This window comes from Strongylocentrotus purpuratus, unplaced genomic scaffold, assembly GCF_000002235.5.
Source record: "Strongylocentrotus purpuratus isolate Spur 01 unplaced genomic scaffold, Spur_5.0 spur5_scaffold_8, whole genome shotgun sequence".
In the NCBI taxonomy this organism is placed as follows: Eukaryota; Metazoa; Echinodermata; class Echinoidea; order Camarodonta; family Strongylocentrotidae; genus Strongylocentrotus; species Strongylocentrotus purpuratus.
This window is the reverse complement of record NW_022145614.1, coordinates 29652466-29670055: the sequence shown is the minus strand read 5'-3', so window position 1 is coordinate 29670055 and position 17590 is coordinate 29652466. Positions and strand designations below refer to the sequence as shown.

The window sequence follows — 17590 nt, the reverse complement described above, 5'->3', positions numbered from 1 at the left end:
ACACCCTTTCCTTCCCCTCCCCTGTAATTATTAATAGCAACAAAATATATTCATATCTTCTTCTAGTATATAGGTATACCCTCAATTCTAAATACTATCAATAGATTCCTATCATCTTCTATTTCATTCAGAATGAATTCCCAGTTCTGCTATACTAAACATCATTGGTAGAACAGCTAAAACCAACTCCTAGTAAGCAGTAACCTTTATGTTATTAAAAAAATGTTTCAATCGTTCAAGTCACTTGATAAGCCTCTAGATTTTGTCACTTTCTTCTAAAAACTTTGATTTGATACTTCTCTAAATTGTAGCTACAGTTCAATTTGTAATTTGCTTGTTGACTGGTTTGAAAGTTGGTTATACAATGAAATAAACAGCAAGACAATGGGACCTAAAATAAACAACTTCTCAATTTGATGTTCTGGAATGAAGTGAATCGATATGGCGTTTTGTATGCATTGATTTGTCCGTTCTGTTCTGAAGTTGTCAATAAGATAGGTCTGTGGCTCTGTGCAATATTGTACAAAACTTTTTACAGCTCCCTCTTGTGTTAAGATAGAGATGAGGACTCAAAGTAGATTTACAGGATACCCCTCGACCATGACTAAACTTTCCTTTCATTCAATCGGTGTAACTTGGGAAAAAGATAGAAGATTAATAGTGATCATCCCATGTAATCAATTTTTTTTTTTTTTTTTGCAAAGTCAAAAGAAATTAAAAGTAGAATATATTGTCAACTCGACTCAGAGCCAGAAGGCCATAAATCTTTTTTTTTAATGCCCTTCTGGCTTTCAACAAATGACATCTTGGTTTATTGCTAATTGGCTGTAAATGCAAGATTTGTAGGACTTTGTGTTGAATAAAAAAAAATTAATAGGCTTTAAGTTTCAGATATAAACCTTCACCAAGTACTCTTATAGTATGACCAAGAAGCTTGATAATTTACTTGTGTAATGATCATTAGGTCGCATGTGTCACGTGCAAGTAGTTCATTTAACCATTTGGATCCCGAACACCTCCAGATCAATCCCTACACAGCTGGAACCTTCTATAGCTCCCTCTTGTGATTCAAAGAGGTAAGAGTTTGGGCAATCAGTTGTGCAGAACGCACTGTCACTCATGAATCGCACTTGTATCCGTGTATGAGTAGCGGATAGGGGATAAGGAACAAGAAAAATCAATTGTTCTATGCAACAAACATGTATAAAGTTAGAAAAGTTAAACACTAGAAATTTACACAAGATTTCTCCCTACATGTAGCTTGGATAATGTTAAAAAGAAGGAGCGAGAGACAGTCAGGAGAAAGAAAACAATAGAGATAGAGAGAGAAATGACCTAAAACTTTTACATCAGAATGAATTCTGACTGTGAAATTCAATCTTGGACAATAAGTTGCCATCAAACTTTCAAAACATCTAGAAAATGTTGTTTCTGAAAACAAATATTAACTTGAGTCATATTGTGTTTTTTCTTAAACATGAACTTTAATAGTTATTAGTCCTTTATTAATCAAATATGATTAAATGAATACTCAACAAGAAAGACACCCTGAAGACAAGCTTGTCAGGAAAGACAGTTGATTAGAAAAAAATGAAAATCTTAGAACCCCACCCACTTCTCCTTGCTATCGCATAAACAATGCGTCAAGCTTTGTTTTTCTTAGAAGACAGAATGAATTACTATCTTTCTCTCTCTTTCTCTCTCTCTCTCTCTCTCATCTTGGGATTAAGTTTGCGAACGGACGATGAATCACAATTCCCTGTAAGCAGAACACATGCAGCTGTTGCATAACAACCTCAGAAAGACGTCATAGGACAGGCCTCTAGCCCGTTTCTTGGGGTGGCATTGGTTTTTGTAAGGACGGCATACTGCAGCAGCCCGAAGACTCTTGGCCCTGTCATGGATGCTTGTAGATAAAGCCAGGGTAACGATTCCTGAACCACGATTGAAAGTATTTTAAGGGACAATTTAGCATATACTTGTGCTTAAAAATAAAATGATCTTTATACTACAGCAGCCCAAAGACCCTGTGCCCTATCATGGATGCTTGAAGTTAAAGCCAGGGTAGCGATTCCTGAACCACTTTGGAAATTATTTAAAGGGACAATCTAGCATGAACATGTGCTTGAAAGTAAAAAGATTTTTATACTTTCAATGGTTTGGAAGTATCTTTCCTTGATCAACTTTGTTTATCCCTGACATCTGTTAAGATAATATTGTAGGAGATTTACCAATAGGTCACATAGTTGTAATGCAATATCTTCATTCTTGAAGCATTTTCAATTTGCTTGTAGTGACAGGTGACTACAGATACCACATTGAATCAATGTAGCTCATTCATAAGATTTGTTTCTTATAATACAAACAACATTCCCTTGGAGAAAATACAAAAAAGCTTATACTAAGATTGAGAGAATGATATATGTTTTTGGAAAGTATGAAAACTAGCCTCTCCTCCACTTACAGCAATACTGTGATGATTTCCTTGGGATAAATACAAAATTGTTAAAAGGAGATGATTAACTTTCTGCCTTAGGGTACTGTTTATTGTACAGTGCAAACTCAAGGTCAACTTCCCAACATTGTATAACCCAGTACCTAATTTCAACTTCGTAGATAGAGGACCCAGGCCTGAGAGGACCCGATGCAAAAACAAACATCGCAGCCAGGGAAGCAGCGAGTTAAGGGACCATACCGCTACAGCTGACCTGAGATAGCGCCAGAGGGGTTTCTGCGGTAGTGCTTCTAGTACAGAATGGCTTTAATACAATGCAATTTTGTTTGTATATACATGTTAAGTGTTCATTACAAATAATATTCACCCCTTTCACTAACCAGGAGGTGATAATCAGTTCTACTTTGCAAAGCATGTTGGCTTGATGAAACTCAAGGCATAGGGATTAAAAAATTAATTTGAGGTGTGGGAGGTAATTGATCTTTTGGCTCAAACATGCCTATGTCTATTGTGCTATTGTGTACAGGGTACAGATACTTGTCTCATGCAAATAGTAAACGTAAATTGTAATGTAGCCTTGAACTGCTTTGCTTAATTTCCTACAGAGAGTTGTTTTGAATCTTTCTGCTTTTACAACTGTTGTCTTTCATACACAAATCACAATCCATCACATCTTGAAGTATTTAATAGCTGTCAATATGGTTCAACTATGCAAGTCTCAAATTGGCAATGCAGTCAAGTGACTGTGATGTATGTGACGATTCGTTCATACCTATTTTTTCAAGATGCATGTTTTCCTCATACATCTGCATGTTTATAACGAGTTTAAGACACTCTTCCCCCTAAATCCTTTCTCTGAGACAAGTTATTACCCTATATGTGGTCACATTAGGTCGTAAATCTAAAGTCTGCTATGAGCCTACAAAGAAAGTAAATGTCAAATTATTTCCTTGCACGATGGTCAAGTCATTCTTACAAGATATGATGTCTGTGGCTATTTTAAAAGTCAAGACTGAGCCTCTGAAAGTCTTATGGAGACAAAGTTACACAAAATGAGGAGAGAGTCTTTAGAAAACAGACAGCAGTCTGCTTTTGATCCCTGCAGATCTCTATTAAACACATCATAAAATGCATTTTATATGAAATCATGAAACCATGCCAAGAAGATCTTTCTTGCGTGCAACCAACTTTGAAAGAAATACAAGACTGACCCTTTGAAAATATATCTGACCAGTCATGGCTGCTGGACAGACACTGGAAATAGACATCGACGCTGACAGAAGCGAGAGAGACGTTGCATCCAGCCCTCAAAGGCACACCTGTGACAGGAGGTCATGGCCGACATTGAAATCCTGTAAAACGCAATCTGTTGATCCTTTGCTTATTGGTGAGTCATGGTAAAGCCTTGAGACGCTAAACAACAACAGATCTGTTTTAGAAGTCCTTACGTGGTATCACCTGAGGGATATATTTTCTTTCTACAGGCCATAATCCAGCTGCCTCAACGGTAATGATAAAATCTAGAACTGTCATCTTTAGCTGTAAACTACTGATGGGTTTTAACAGTTAAGGGTATTTGTTATACGGTAAGGGTGTTTGTGGGTTCTAATCAAACACAGTTCAGGGCCCTGTTTCATAAAACTTAATATCAATAGCAAGTTACAAGCTACTGTTATAAGCTACTGAAATCATGGCATCTGATTGGCTGAGAGCAAACTTGATATCAATAGCAAGTTACAAGCTACTGTTATAAGCTATTTAAATCATGTCATCTGATTAGCTGAGAGCAAGTTTGTCATAGAAATTGAGCAATTGTTATAGATAACAAGTTTTATGACACAGGCCCCTAATGTTTGAGATTACATCCAGAAGAGAGACACCAACATGCCTCTAAAATGGCCCCATGTCACACCCTAGTATATTGGCAATCATCTGAGAAGTGGCATTAATGTAAAGCAGTGAGTAAAAAGTATATACGGTATTAATCATGCAAACAACACAATTAGGAAATGGGTAGAGAATGGAGAATGATGACAGGAGAGAATGGGCATATCGAAATCTCTGGCAACCTAAATAGAAAGAACGAAACAGAGCAGGGAGACTAAGAGACAGGAAGTGGGAGGAAGGGAGACAGAGACAAAGAGAGAGACAAAGAGAGAGAGGAAGACAGACAGACAGAAAGATACACAGAGATGGATAGACAGATAGAGATAGAGGGAGGAAGGGAGAAAGATGGAAGGGGGTGGACAGACAGGCAGATGTGACTACTAATAAAGAAAAATTATGAGCACAACTGCAAGACTTCTAAGAAATCAACTCTAGATCTACAAGGCTACTGAAATTGGCCTTAGGTTGATTAGTTGAAAGTCTTTCTGATTACATTTAGAAAGAAATTTCATGCAAGTTTTACCAAATCCTCCTCCTCCATTCCTGAGCTATCCAGTTGCTCCCTAGATGAATAATAGACAGCTTTTCTCTTCTCTTTCTTGATGAAGGACTTGAAGGAGAACGGGTTCTTGCCATCTTTCCCAACCTCCTCAGTTGGAGATTCTGTCATAGTTAGAAAACATGAGAGAAGTCTGTTATCACTTAGAACTCTTTCTTTAAACGCAATGAGACTTTCTTTATGTTGGTGATATGGGGCCAGTTTCTCGAAACCGTCATAAGTCTAAGTTTGTGGACATCCCATAGAAACGCATGTTAATTCTATAACACACATTTCAATGGGATGTCTAAGAAGTTAGACTTATGACTGTTTAGAGAAACGGGCCCGTGGGCTATACTAGCAAAATATTACACATAGAAATAGTTTCCATTTGGAAAAGCAACTTGTTTACAGAAATTTTACTGGACTTTTCATTCAAGAGATCTATTTTATATTTGTCGGTGGAATGAAACGTTAGAGGCGATAGCCTGCATACTCAATGATAGAACATGGCTTGTGCTTTTCTCTATTTTTTATATTTTTGTTCAACTGTACATGCTGTATATGGCTTCCTTTGTTGATAATGATAGTTGTTAATAAAGTGACATTAAACTACATAATATGAGAGAACTGGTTATGTTCCACATGCTTAATTTTGTACTGCAAAAAAAAAAATCAAGTACACATAGACTGATAAATACATATCTTTTGCAAATTCTACTCATTAGTGGATATACCGGTAGTGTACTATGGTTGTATGCATTCTACAATATGTGTCAGCAAGCTAATACAACTGTCAGAAATATATATCATACATTATATCTAATACAGATTTTAGAAGCTGAATAATTATATGCATATTATCCAAAGATTTCAGAAAATCAATAGGCTTCATATCCGTTGCTGGCACTTGAAACAAAGTGACCTGACCTATTTGGCCAACGTACAATATCAACGTGAATGTATTGTGATAAAAAAAAAGGAAATGAATCGTAATTTCCACATCATGACAGACAGCTTGCCATACCAAAAGAAATCGGTATAAAAAATATATTGATATCAAAGAAAATAAAAGGTTAGAAACACACAAATAAATATATCATCAAGCAAAGTTTTTTTAAAATCTTATATAAGAAAATAGATAATTAGATTTTTCATAATTGTTGACCTACTGGTCATAGACTTCTAGAGGCAATTGTAAATTTTAATAAGAACCTTTCCTATAAAATTAATCAAGTTAGGTACTCTCAAAGAAAAACAGACAAAGAAAATATTAGTATGATTACACACAAATCTAAAGTTGTCTACTGCCAGAAATCTTGTTTCCTTGATAAATAATTATGGATTATGAAAGTTAATAAAACACAAGAAAATTCTACTAATCATAGAGATTAAGACTGGTAGCTCACCAATAAACTTTGGATATTGACAACATCCCCTACAAGGTGACAGTAAGGTAAACATGATCTTAGTCTCTCTCAGCTCCTCGAACAGCATTCACCCATGCAAATGCATTGCAAACTGCACCATAATGAGTATAGCACACAGTTCTGCATCAAATAGTTCACGCTGTGATAGAACTACGTGGGAGCATGCTTAAAGCAGGATTAATTGCAATTTGGCAATGACTGAGTTTTCATCCAATTAATCACTCAAATATTCTTTTGAATGGCTACTACATGTACATGTACATTAAATACATAAAGAACACTCTGTAGTGTGTCAGTAAATCCTATACCCTTGATGGGATTTTGTGTTGGGGCTGGGCTAAGACTTGACATCATCACTGACGCATATGGGTTCAGGGATAGACGCTTCATTCTGCAACCAGCTGCAGATCAACAGAACATGTGATAGTCCTAATTTCTTAACCCATTGGCTATAGACTAGATATACTCGCAAAGGAGGGGGGGGGGGTGTATTTATAGGCAAAAATCAAGGGATATTCAATGCCTTGTATTTGTATGTAAAGCGCTGTCGTAATGAATGCATAAAAAGTGTAGAGTTTTCATACCATCCCTTTTTTACCTTTGGCCTTAACTCTTCATTTGTTTTTATTAGTATAAATTTGTCCTATTTCATGGAAACCAACTCCTTTGCATTCATATATTCCTCATTGTCTTTAAAATACATATATATTGTGTGTTTACTTGAATCATCATAAATACAATATTTCAATCAACACATTTACATCACACTGTCACAATGATCAATGTGGCCTTCATATCAGGATGATCGACCTAGAAATGATTGAATAGCAGTGACAACTTTGTATTGATACATATAAACATTCACATGTAGGTCTGGCCTTATCAACAAATATTTAATTCATTGTCTGATTTAGTGATACAAATTCCATTTTTACCACAAACTAATTTAAAAATCAAGATTAATTATAATAACAGTGAAAACTTCATTTTAGCAAAATATCAAATCTGAAATAGCCATAAGAAATCCATTAGGATATTTCAGTTACATTTCAAACTGTTAAACAAACATTAAAAATGTTAGCTTTCAAAAGTCTGTTAAAGTGTAACAGCAGGGGAAATGATGGTCAAGGACAACTTATGTGCTTTCTGACAATGCATCAGAACATTCTGTACATTGAATATTCAATGACAAAAAAAAAAATACTTGGCTTTCCCATTAATTTATTATTGGAAATTCAAATATTCATTAGGTCTAAATTGCAAAAAGTTACAGGGCAGCCATATAAATGTATATACTATATCGGGTATGTGAGATACCTGTTGGCTACTTTGACACTAATCTCTCCCGTTTTGTTTAATATTAAAGAAGAAAATATAGAAGAAAAACGGAAATACATGAATTCAGATCAACAGTAACAATTTAAACAAAAACCTAACAAATAACTACACATGTGGGGCTATCATAAGGAATTGGCAACAATTCACCACCGAATTACCTGCAACTTTCAGTTTACTTCTCCTGATAATATTTGGGTCATGGAACGACGAGTGTCTGTCTGCATGACTGTAGGGTCTTGTATCGTCCCCCTCTCCATCACTTTCATCTAAAATACTCTGAGACGATCTTTTCCGGTAGGGCACGTACAGAAACGACGAGCCTTCTTCATCAACATCGTCAATGTGAATAAAGTCTTCGTCCCTCGCGCCGTTCGCCATTCCAAATCCATTTTTCTGCAAAGAGAACCGACCAAAAAACATAATTACCTGATTCAGAATCATCGCTGCTTGATACTACAGCTGGTAGAGGTGCTTGGGGCAAGGGTTGGGAGCTTTTTTGAGAAAAATTCTTGAATGAAAAAGGGTTTGGTTCGTCGTCTGACGACTCCTCCATAAAGGCAGCCATGATTGTTGTGATATGGGGTCAAAGGTCAGTGGTACACGTGCGTGTGTGTGGTAAACAAAATGGGTGATTGGTTATAAACTTAGAGCCAATGAGAGCTCTTGAAATTGTGGGGAATCGTGAAATTCATTTTATTTTAAAAGGAGGAAAACAATTATACATGGGGAAGATGACATTACAAGATAAAATTCTCAAAAAAGCTACGTTAGGATGAAATTCGTATTAATTGTGCAAGTTTGGGGTGAACAGGCATTAGGCTGGGTGTCACATAACTGAGTTATGTTAACTCGACGTTCAAATTAAATAGCTGAGAGTGTGGAATAAAACAATAATATGTATCATTTAAGCATACGTTGACGTACACAATTTTAAATGATTAATTTAAAAAATATATGTTCAAAGATATATCACCGCCATTCATACACTAAACAGAGGTTTAGATTCAAGGGGGAAATGTCTGAAGACTACATTATGAAATAAGCAAACTCATCTGATTGTAGATTATAAATGGTAAGTCTATACATTTACATGCTAGTATATCAGTAAAATTGGGGGTGAAATTCAAATTCATTTCGACTTTTAAAAATGTATAGTTAGTATTCGGGATTGTTATCATTCTATTTGTAGTCTTGTATAATGTCTTACAGACTCATTACGAAATCATTTAAAAATAGAAGATATCTTCGTATATGTTGTGTGACACTATTTGTTAACTCGTACAGCAAAATTCGGAGGTTACACCAATAATTTGCAACGTGGCCTAAAGCAACTTGTCACGTTGCCACGACAACGGCTTCCTCAGCATAGCTCATTTCCTGCGCACCATGCCACCCGGAAGTAGTTCATGGGCAAACGAGAAGGGGTTGGACATGAGAGGAGGGGGTAAAAAGGCCCGAGAGAGGAAAGGGGGAGGGGCGGGGGAGGGGCGGGGGTAGGTCGCGACAACAGTTGCGACGATCAACGTGTGAGTCATTTCTTTGGCAAGTGTAGAGATGAAATAATCTTAAAGTCTCAAAGTAAAAGATATATTCGCCTGGGAATGAAAATTGACGATGGGTATAGAGAGCGTGAAAGAAGATTATTACAAAAAAAAATGTGTCAAAGGATAAAGATGGGACAGAGAAAGTGTGTATGAGAGAGAGAGAGAGAGAGAGAGAGAGAGAGAGAGAGAGAGAGAGAGAAAGAGAGAGATAGAGTGTGTGAGAGAGAAGGAGAGAGCGTGAGATGGACATGAAGAGTGGAGAGAAAGTTATTTTAGAAAAGCAAATAATTAAGAAAAATTATGGCAGGAATCAATAAAGAAAGAAGGAAATGAAGAAAGAAATATCAACTTCCATATCAACTTCCATTAACTAAGAACATACTAGACGATGGAAAAACAGAAAAGCTCACAGAGAGAGAGAGAGAGAGAGATAGGAGCTAGATGAAGGTGAGGATGTTTGTGTCGGTTAGAGAGGGGGAGGAAGTGTTTGTGTATAGGGTAGAACGAGAGGAAGAGAATGAGGGGTTGGGGAGCAATATACGGAGCCAGAGACAGACAGGGGAACTGAAATTGAGAGATAGAGGGGGCAGGATAGAGACATTGAGACCGCCAGGGAGAGAGGGGAGACAAGCAGACAAAGACACAGAGAGACATGTCATTATAGAGGAAACAATCGAACAAGACAATCCTACTGGGACGGACATGGGCATCATGGTAGACGTGTAGAAATGGACAGGAAATAGAGAGGTGGAGACAGAGAGACAGACAGAGAAAGGTCCATGCCACATGGGGAACGAAAAGATTGAGATGGAGGTGTGGGGGAGAGAGAGAGGGGTGTGGTGGGGAGGAGAGAGAGAGAGAGACAGACAGACAGAGAGAGGGGGAGAGAGAGAGAAAGAGAGAGAGAGAGAAAGAAAGATGTTGATACAAGTTGACGTGAGAGAAGAGAAACAATGATGTAAAAGTGCAGCACGGAGAGAGGTTTACTTGCTCTCATAGGCCATTATTAATATCAGTGAACTAATATGTACATTGAATATCCCCTTCTCAAGGGCAAACATTAAGCTCTATACACTATGAACATGACTGACAAAGAAAGCGGACAAAATATACAGTTCCTCAGGTAGACAAAGGAACATCCCTTCACTGCTATTATGTAAAAAGGTGAATATGCATGTGACACCTGTTCTACACATTTTTACATAATAGCAGAGAGGGATGTTCCTTTGTCTACCTTAGGAACTGTATATTTTGTCCGCTTTCTTTGTCAGTAATGTTCATAGTGATATCACAATATTATTGCTTCTATTAATTTTGATCTATATTTGACAAAATCAAATTGGTCTCTCACTACAATTTGTTGAGAATTTGATCTTTCTTAATCTTCCCCTTGCCCTCATTTCCTCAACCTTGTCCATTCCAAGTCAATAGGAAAAGCAATTAATCAAATTAATTAACAGTGCATTGTTACGTAACAAATACGGCAATAGTAAGGGGTTGCGGGTTACTTCGAGCCACAGATCACATCTTAAAGAAAATTCTCACAATATATAACCTATTATATCTTGCTGGCAGACTTAAGTATTAATAAGTACAAACGAATTTGTGTAAATATACCAGGGGCGGATCTAGGGGGGGGGGGGGGGGAATAAAGGGGGGAAAAGAAAACAGTAAAACGGCGGGATTTTTGGAAAATCCTGGATCCGCTACTGGGTCAAACCCCCCCCCCCCCTTGGAAAAAGCTAGATCTTCCCCTAATATTATCCACCGGCGAATTTCTTGTTTATCCTTTCGATAGTTTAATCAATAATTATACTTTACGTTATGATATGATATCAAAGTTTGTTGAAATGTCAACCTTTTAAACCTTAACCCCGCCCTTCAGTAGCTGTCGTATCTCGGGAACCTATTCCAATGCAGGTAAAATACGCTTCTCCGAAATACTCCTATAAGGTCTGGCAAGAGGAATGATAATGTATTTATAATTGAAACGGGAAGGATGTCTTAATCAGGATATGGGAAATAGGAGATTGAGACAAGAGTTAGCAACATTATTCACCTGTCATACGACCCTATAGGTACCGTTATAACCACACACCGTAAGCATGACTCAGCATGTTTTTACCACTCATGCTCTGACAAAATAATAAACCCCGTTTTTAAAGACCGTCAATACTACTGGGCCAAAAGGGATTATACCACACAGCGAGGTCACTGACAGGTGGCTATCTCATCAACTCAGCTCTCAACTAACATAAGAAAAAGAGGATCATGGGGGACCAACAGGCACCGATTGGGGAAGTTTTCTATATAGAGGGAGCAAGTAGCTACAAGAAGAGCTTTAAGATAATGTGACCCTGGTCGTGTGGTGCAAGGAAGTATACGAACTACCAATGGGAATATCGGTAGAATGACGAAGGGATGATTCCAAACGCCCGAACGAATGAACGACAAATTTGTACACAAATATAACAGAAGCTTTTTCCACCAAATACAATTAAAAGTTCCTACCACACTGTAACGGTCATTAATGAAATATTATAGATTGCCGACAGATTTTTTTTGAAGATCAAAAATACGTAATTCTACAAAAAGCAGTCAAAATTGTCCATGTATGGTAAACAAATATATTTAACAATTTTAGGAGCGCGGTAATATTATATATATATATATATATATATATATATATATATCTTGGTTTAGGGAGCTAAATAACCTTACCTACCTATCAATAAAGTTATGAATTTCAGCATAGAAACACCACCGGACCAATATGGTGGAGGGTGGGAATAGGGGAAGGTGAGTCCAACAACAAGAAAACAAAATCAAAAATGAGGGTGGGAAGGCATCGCCATCAAAAGACGCTTGAATAGAGCCGAAGGGAGATTTCAAATTAGTCGCAGATAAACTATATTATAAAGATCAAAAGTAAAGCTATGATGAATTCAAATAATACATTATGTTTGTTGAAGCGGATAAAATTACTAACTACCAAACGGAATCTCAAAATATAAATTTTCGAGGATAATAACGTGGCCGTACCGTATAATACAAGTGCAATAATAGTGATTTTCTACAACGATTTAGAAATCAAATACATACATTATGTCTAAATAGAGCCCATGTATCAAATGGAATTATAAGCAAGGATTTTTCCCTCGTCTAATTTAAAAAAAAAGTAACGATTGTGTTTTCACAGGTTATGTAATCCGTGTCATTAATCCAATATATCATGGTTGGTCAATTGCTTCAAATAAAATAAAAATAGGGTGAAACATGCTTAAGTGACCACCTGTCTATAACGACCCAATTTTCTGTTTTCTCTGAATAGTATTTGTTATTAAAATGGTGCTAAATGAACCTGTACATAAAATCCACCTGCTGTGAAGACCACTCTTCGTGTCTCACATGAGCGGTATTTATATATCGATTTCAATGTGCTACAAAAAGTATATACCTGTTCTTGATAATTCCTCCATTGCTGCCTGAGGATGGCACGTTTCAGAGACGTGTCTACAACGAAGGGCACTTCCATGGTCAGATTTAATCCAAATTAAAAGCCAATTTCATCACCAAAACCACAACAAATATTGTAAATTCACAACAGTCTGACATTTATAATAAAACTTATCCCGCAATCGACAGTTCAATTCAACGAAAATGGCCTCAAAACTCTTATTCCATTTAATTAATCCTGGATTTGTTACTGGAAGGAGCATCACATAACAGTACAGTTTTGCTCACTAAAAATCTCTTGAATGTTCTCCTTCAGTCAACGAACACTCATAGAATTTGATTGCTCTACTCAATTGAATAAAAAGGCAGGGAAGGTGCCAAGTTTTTCCTTTCTTCTATGGACACTAAATTCTCCGACATTGTTTCATTCAAATTCGATTTTGGCGCAAAGGGTCGGGGATTGCTGGAAATTGGCTCGTGGGACTGGAGAAAGTACAGAAATGGGCAAATTCCATTTTGAAAGTGTTCTTTCATTTTAATGAGGCCGTTGAAATAGTTGTGTGTCAGTACATCAGTCATGAGAAATTAACGGGTCTCGCAGTAAGTGATACTGGATCTAAAAGAGTAAAACGTTGTTTATGAACTTGAAGATTTTACCTCCTCAATTTTAACAATTGTAGACTATAATAATGATTATAACTTTTGTTTATACATTGAATTGAATCACGTGCTTAGTTTAAACATGTTTTGATCATTAATGTCAGTATCATTAACGAAGAATTTAAGCGTCATCAAATGCGGTTGTGCATGCTCTGGAGACATAGCTCCGCGGTCAATATCCTAACCAAAATCCTATCTTGAACATTGGCCCAAACATTATAGAGGCCTATATCTGTAGCCCTAAAACTATATAGGCCTATTTGACGAAATAAACCCCGGACTAATTGTCGCCGGATGATAATATATCTTACGACCTCGAAAGCATCGTCACACTTCCCCTTTTTTCTCTCATTTTTTGTTAAATGTAGAATGTAATTTTGTGGGATATATATTATTATGTCAAGAGACGTTGATTGTGCATCTGCATGTTCGTTAATTGTATTCTATTGGGTCAATCAAAGATAGACAACAACATATTTTTGAACTCTTCTTAAAGGCATCGTTTAAAAATGTTAAATCAGTGTCTGTGATATGGTGTAATATTGAGGCCCTAAAAACAAATCGCGCTTCAAAATGATCAAGAAGTGCCTCAAAAAAGTTTTAAAAATCTTTGAGCGAGCGGTTTTACCATACTCGTTTTCCCCAATAGACTGTAGTGTTATGAAAACCGTTAGGAAAAACGCAAAATTTGGTTTCGATTTCCAATCATAAATATCTTGATAATCAGACAGGCGATCGGTTTTTAAAAGTCATGGGGTTCCTGACTGACTTAAAGGTTTATAAATATCATTGCAGCATGAGCTAAATCCAGGATTTTGTTTCAGAATCTGAAACAAAGTTACCGGATCCCTTTAAACAAAGATGGACATTGAAGTAAATCACTCTACTTCCCATGCAGTACTTGTCCTCAAATTCAAAATCTAATAAGCACGGATATAATGTTGGCGAGTACATAGTACACTTAAGAGCGACAGAATAAAAAGCCACTTTCTTTTCGAACTATACCCTTTTCATTCTTCAAAGCATCTAACTTATAATGTGCGTGTGCCACATATCATCGTGACACACATTGTATGTTTTGCAACTAATTTTCAATCCATTGTTCAATGACACATTTATAACATGTTGGAATCTCAGAAGAAATAGTTCTGTTACGAATGATGTGTTGTCAAATACAGTTCAACAAAATGATACCTCATTCGAGCCTAGCATGTACCTTTTTTATTAAATAACAACATATAAACTGGCAAACGTGAAGTATGATTGACTCATCGCGAGTTTCGTTTGTACAGAGATGAGACTTTTTAAACATTTATCTACAAAATGATAACTCAATAATATCAGTCAAAATGTATGTGTATAATGTAAACAAATGCTTCTGGGTGTTATGTTACTCTACGATCCCCTTCAGTAACGCCCTCATGATGTGTAGCATAAACATACTCCCAATAGACTGTCCGGTTTATGAATCATAACCATAACCATTAGTGCATCAAACTTCTATGCATTTAAAACTCGCAGCTTCAGAGGAAAGGGTGTTGATACACGCAATAGTGGTCTGCAGAACAATGACACCTAACGCTTTTAATGGGGAGGAAATTTGACAATTAACGATTACCGGTCGTTAGCGTTAAAGAAACCAATTGCGAGGCCCCGCCGTTTGTTCACTCCTTAAAGATTTAAGTTTTTAACATGGCTGTTCCAGGAGTTAAAAAATACACTATTCCCCTAATTTGTGGATGTAGTATATAGATCGTGTCACAAATTGTCACAGTTTGCTAAATGAATGTACAGTCTTCACGGTTGGAGGCTTTCGGTAACACCATGTGGTAGCCATTACTGAGAGACAGTATTTCTGAAAATACTTCACGAGGCTGTTGAATATTTACTCATCACGGAAACCTATACAGAAAGCATCTAAACGCACATTGTTTAGAAACAAAAGCCTTTTTCAGAGAAATCTAGAACATTAATTGTATGCGTCCATTTTTAGGTTGTAGGTTAACACCTTGGGATATGGGGTAGGTTTGTTTACCTGAATGGATGCCGGGGCCGTCATCCGGCGAAGCTTCTTGGTGACTCGTTGCATGTTGACTCGGTGATGGGTCATGGCATCTAATGACAGGTAAAGTCACTAGTTTTCAAGAGTAGAGCGTGTTAGTTGGTTTCTGATCGCGTTGTCTCAGAACTGTTACTGAGTACCAAATGCGTCCTTTTCCTTCTGCAGTCTGTTGGTTGACGATCCAAATAGTGTTTTCCTTTAAAATGGATTCAAACAACTGTATTATCCAGATGAAACGGGTTTGGTGTTTAGACTCTCATAAACACTCTATTTCCAGAAGTTCGATCATTAAGTTGTTAATTATCATGTTTAATGTTCCACTGGGTAGGATTACCTGGATACTCCGCGTGCATGTGGTAACACAAATATTAGATCAGAAGTGATTGTTCAGTTCCGACGTCACTTTTCATCGGTTTTGACAACCTTGTTTAAGCAAATTTTTGGTCGGTTACAAACACTGTAACCTTGATTCACTTGGCGGCTTTTGGCTTCGTCACAACAAAAGCTATTCCAATTGAGCTCATTCAACTTGCTGTTACTTCTAATTCTGCTCTTCCTCGGTGTTTAGATGAATCACCAAGCGTACAATAGCTTCAGAGATACAATAACCGGTTGGCTTGTGACCAGTACATTTAAATGTAGCATCGGATTATCTCTGTAAGGTGGTCCGAACAATCGGTGGTGTCCAACAGATTACTTGCAGACGACACGTCACAAGAAATGGCGCCAAAATATTTGAAAACGCGTCGGCTTTCAAAACATGAGGTAGCAATGATAATCCCACAGGTGGTTTGCGTCCATGGACTAACGATGATCCAAACTGCCCGATCTGATGTTGGAACTGATGATCCAAAGTACAAGAGCTAAGGCTGATCCGAAAAAAGGAGCAAATTGTAAAGTAGATCGGTAAGAATTCCAAATTTGAAGAGAACGACGTTCAGGTCCAGGTTTAGCTTCTGTACTGTTGTGGACAGTCTCAGTGGACAGTTGTCAAGAAGTATCCGATAATTTTATCCAAAGTTGCCTGTCCATGTCAAAATGTCTGTGAGAGAAGAAAAAATAACAATCTTATATAAATGTAAATGTAAATGTTATAACAAAATAATTCCATTTATCAACACCTCTATGTGAATTTTTGAAAGGTCTTAAAATCTGGGATTTCCGTCAAATTAATAGAGAGGACAGTATAAAAAGGAACCTTTTTTTTACTTCTGATACAGAGATTAATATTACACGCTGTTTGTTTACAAAAAAATAGAGTGATATTTGATGATAGTGACATTTATGAGACCGCAAAATACCTTGAAACAATCTTGACGGAACAGAGGAGACAGTCAAATTGGTTAAAGTAAGGAGAAGACTACTTATATTCCACAATATTGTTGTGAACAGATACAATAGCAAATATCAAAATGACACGTGCCACAAATTTCTTTCTTTCTTTCTAATTTCAATTGTTTTTCTCATGCTCCGTGGAGTCATGTTTAACCTTGAACACAGGATTTCATATCTATTCATGTATTGATGCCAGGTTTAGGTGTGAGCAGCCGTGGTGCAGTTTCGAAATATTTAAAGGGGAAGTTTACCCTAATATTTCGTTGGTTTAAGTAAAAGCAGAAAATTTGAGAAACTGTTTAGTAAAAGTCTGAACAAAATCCGATTAAATCCGATTGAACATTTACATTTAGGGAAAATAGACATTTCTAAAGTTATTGGTACATTTTTGCTCAAATTTCAATGACCTGTTCCTCTCGTTTTACTGCTTCTATTAAAACTAACTGAATATCAGGTGGACTTTCCCCTTAATGGGAACAATGCCAAATTGAGCCTTTTTAAAGATCAACGATTGGATTGTTTAGTGTTTGCGGTTAGCTCATCGTCAATAGGTATGGTGACAACTTCATCATTAATTAGCTCGCCAGATTGTAAGCAGCGTAGAATAAAATGAATAATGACAACAATTTTGTTGTTGTTGCTGCTGTTGTTTATGAACATTATTTCAATCAGAAAGTAATTATTCAAAATAAAATATTACGTAATCAAGAAGTAGATGACATCCCGGCTAATTGAAAAACTAATGTTTAGTTTCAATCATGTTCTTAAAGACTGTAAATTTATAACAGCGATGGTTCTAGATTCTCTGACAACGAATTAAAAAGCAGTAACACGATTCATTTGATGAGTACTACAGGTATGTAACATATTTTGATTTGGCCAAGG

General features: G+C 36.7%; 1 protein-coding gene across 1 annotated transcript; it reads right to left on the bottom strand.

Moving 5' to 3' along the window:
* Positions 1-4642: 4642 nt before the first annotated feature.
* LOC115920370 lies at positions 4643-16407 on the bottom strand. Its single transcript, XM_030976061.1, has 3 exons — positions 15344-16407; positions 7807-8041; positions 4643-5005 (listed from the first exon to the last, which is right to left on the bottom strand). Exons 1-3 carry the CDS (start codon positions 15416-15418, stop codon positions 4851-4853), a joined length of 465 nt encoding a protein of 154 aa, XP_030831921.1. The 5' UTR covers positions 15419-16407; the 3' UTR covers positions 4643-4850.
* Positions 16408-17590: the final 1183 nt, after the last annotated feature.

Excerpts from the sequence above, each read along its gene's own strand:
- LOC115920370 (XM_030976061.1), bottom strand. The coding sequence starts at position 15,418 with ATGACCCATCACCGAGTCAACATGCAACGAGTCACCAAGAAGCTTCGC. Across the intron at positions 8,042-15,343 it reads CGGCCCCGGCATCCATTCAG|AAAAATGGATTTGGAATGGC; the intron begins GTAAACAAACCT and ends TTCTCTTTGCAG. Across the intron at positions 5,006-7,806 it reads AAGTAAACTGAAAGTTGCAG|AATCTCCAACTGAGGAGGTT; the intron begins GTAATTCGGTGG and ends TAACTATGACAG.